At 46.1% G+C, this 2,038-nt stretch overlaps 1 protein-coding gene across 1 annotated transcript; it reads left to right on the plus strand.

Annotated features, from left to right (window-relative positions):
• Positions 1 to 270: 270 nt before the first annotated feature.
• Positions 271 to 1,830, plus strand: LOC117904040 (GRAS family protein RAM1-like). The gene has a single exon (XM_034816568.1). It carries the CDS (start codon positions 271 to 273, stop codon positions 1,828 to 1,830), a length of 1,560 nt encoding a protein of 519 aa, XP_034672459.1.
• The last annotated feature ends 208 nt before the right edge of the window (positions 1,831 to 2,038 follow it).

Here is a 2,038-nt window from a genome sequence, read left to right on the forward strand (position 1 = left end):
GAACAGGGACAGCAATACAATTCCAAAGTTCGTGGGAAGGGAAAGGCTGGGATATGATATTTCATTACTCTATGCTAGCCAATAGGGGAACACCTATGAATTCGTTTCTTTCTCATCCAACAATCTATAAAATAATGTTTCTTAGTAGGTATATACCTTGGGTGTATCGAGAAACAAGGAAGCACTTCTTATATAACTGGACCTTACTAGGCAAAAGGGTCTTTCAGAGCTTTGTTGAATATCTTTTAAGGAGAAAGCAAAATCTAAGAAATGGCTTCTGGTCTGTTAAGTGAAGAAACGAGTGATGAGGTGAGTGGTCTTGATACCAGCCTTTCGGCTCAGGCTTACTATTCTCGCTCTTATCTGCCCATATTCCAGAATGGTTCTGCTACTAATTGGTTCCACTACTCGGATGAAGCTAGAAACCACAAGAGGCTTAAACGATCCCAAAGTGTAGCTGAATCCATCGGAAGTAATAGCAGCCTTTATAGTGGTGGAAAAAGCTATAGTAACAGCAGCAGCAGTTTTATCAGCCGCAGTAGCAGTACTAATAGCTTGAATAGCTTGCCAAGGCTCCATTTTCGAGATCATATATGGACTTATACTCAAAGATACCTTGCAGCTGAAGCTGTGGAAGAAGCAGCAGCAGCCATGATCAGTGCTGCAGAAGGTGAAGTTGAGGAAGATGGAAGTGGGGACGGGATGAGGTTGGTTCAGCTTCTCATTGCTTGTGCTGAAGCTGTGGCTTGTCGTGACAAGACACATGCCTCATCGCTATTATCAGAGCTTCGAGCCAATGCTTTAGTCTTCGGCTCTTCATTCCAGCGTGTGGCATCCTGCTTTGTCCAAGGCCTCGCGGACCGGCTGTCTTTGGTTCAACCACTTGGGGCAGTTGGTTTTATAGCACCTTCCATCAACTCAATGGACACAGCCTGGGAGAAAAAGGAGGAAGCTTTACGTCTTGTTTATGAAATTTGTCCACATATTAAGTTTGGTCACTTTGTGGCCAATGCTTCAATATTGGAAGCCTTTGAGGGAGAGAATTTTGCCCATGTCGTTGACTTGGGCATGACACTTGGCCTAGCACATGGTCAGCAATGGCGCCAGCTGATCCATAGCCTAGCCAATCGTGCAGGCCGACCACCACGCCGTCTTAGGATCACTGGTGTCGGCCTTTGTGTAGACCGGTTCAAAATTATAGGTGAGGAGCTTGAGGCTTACGCCCAGGACTTGGACATAAACTTGGAGTTTTCAGCAGTGGAAAGCAACTTGGAAAATCTTCGGCCTGAAGACATCAAACGTGAAGATGGGGAAGCTCTTGTTGTCAACAGCATCCTTCAATTGCACTGTGTGGTCAAGGAAAGCCGCGGAGCTTTAAACTCGGTCCTGCAGAAAATCAACGAGCTCTCACCCAAGGTTTTAGTCCTGGTTGAGCAGGACTCAAGCCATAACGGACCCTTCTTTCTTGGGAGGTTCATGGAAGCACTTCATTACTACTCTGCAATCTTTGACTCCCTAGAAGCAATGCTACCTAAGTATGATACTAGGCGCGCCAAAATAGAACAGTTTTACTTTGGGGAGGAGATAAAGAATATAGTGAGTTGCGAAGGGCCAGCAAGGGTGGAGCGGCATGAGAGGGTGGACCAGTGGCGCAGGAGGATGAGTCGTGCCGGGTTTCAGGCTGCACCCATTAAGATGATGGCTCAGGCCAAGCAATGGCTGGGGAAAGTTAAGGCCTGTGAAGGGTATAATGTTATGGAAGAGAAGGGATGCTTGGTGCTGGGCTGGAAATCAAAGCCTATTGTGGCAGCCTCTTGCTGGAAATGCTGATCATAGCTGCCCTGTCATGTGTTCAAGTGAGCTAGGTGGGGATACTAAATACTAATAAAACAGTCCAGGTTGTGGAGGACCTGTGTGGCTATGAGCTATGTTTTCTATAATAATGTGTCTGCTACAAACTGTATGTAGCAATCTCCAAAACCAGTGTTTGCAGACACTGATTTTGGGTGTCATAGTTTGAATATGAGTGGTTGTTCAG

The sequence above is a fragment of the Vitis riparia genome, chromosome 17 (assembly GCF_004353265.1).
Source record: "Vitis riparia cultivar Riparia Gloire de Montpellier isolate 1030 chromosome 17, EGFV_Vit.rip_1.0, whole genome shotgun sequence".
Taxonomy (NCBI): domain Eukaryota; kingdom Viridiplantae; phylum Streptophyta; class Magnoliopsida; order Vitales; family Vitaceae; genus Vitis; species Vitis riparia.

Coding starts and splice junctions, on each gene's coding strand:
- LOC117904040 (XM_034816568.1), top strand. CDS start 271: ATGGCTTCTGGTCTGTTAAGTGAAGAAACGAGTGATGAGGTGAGTGGT.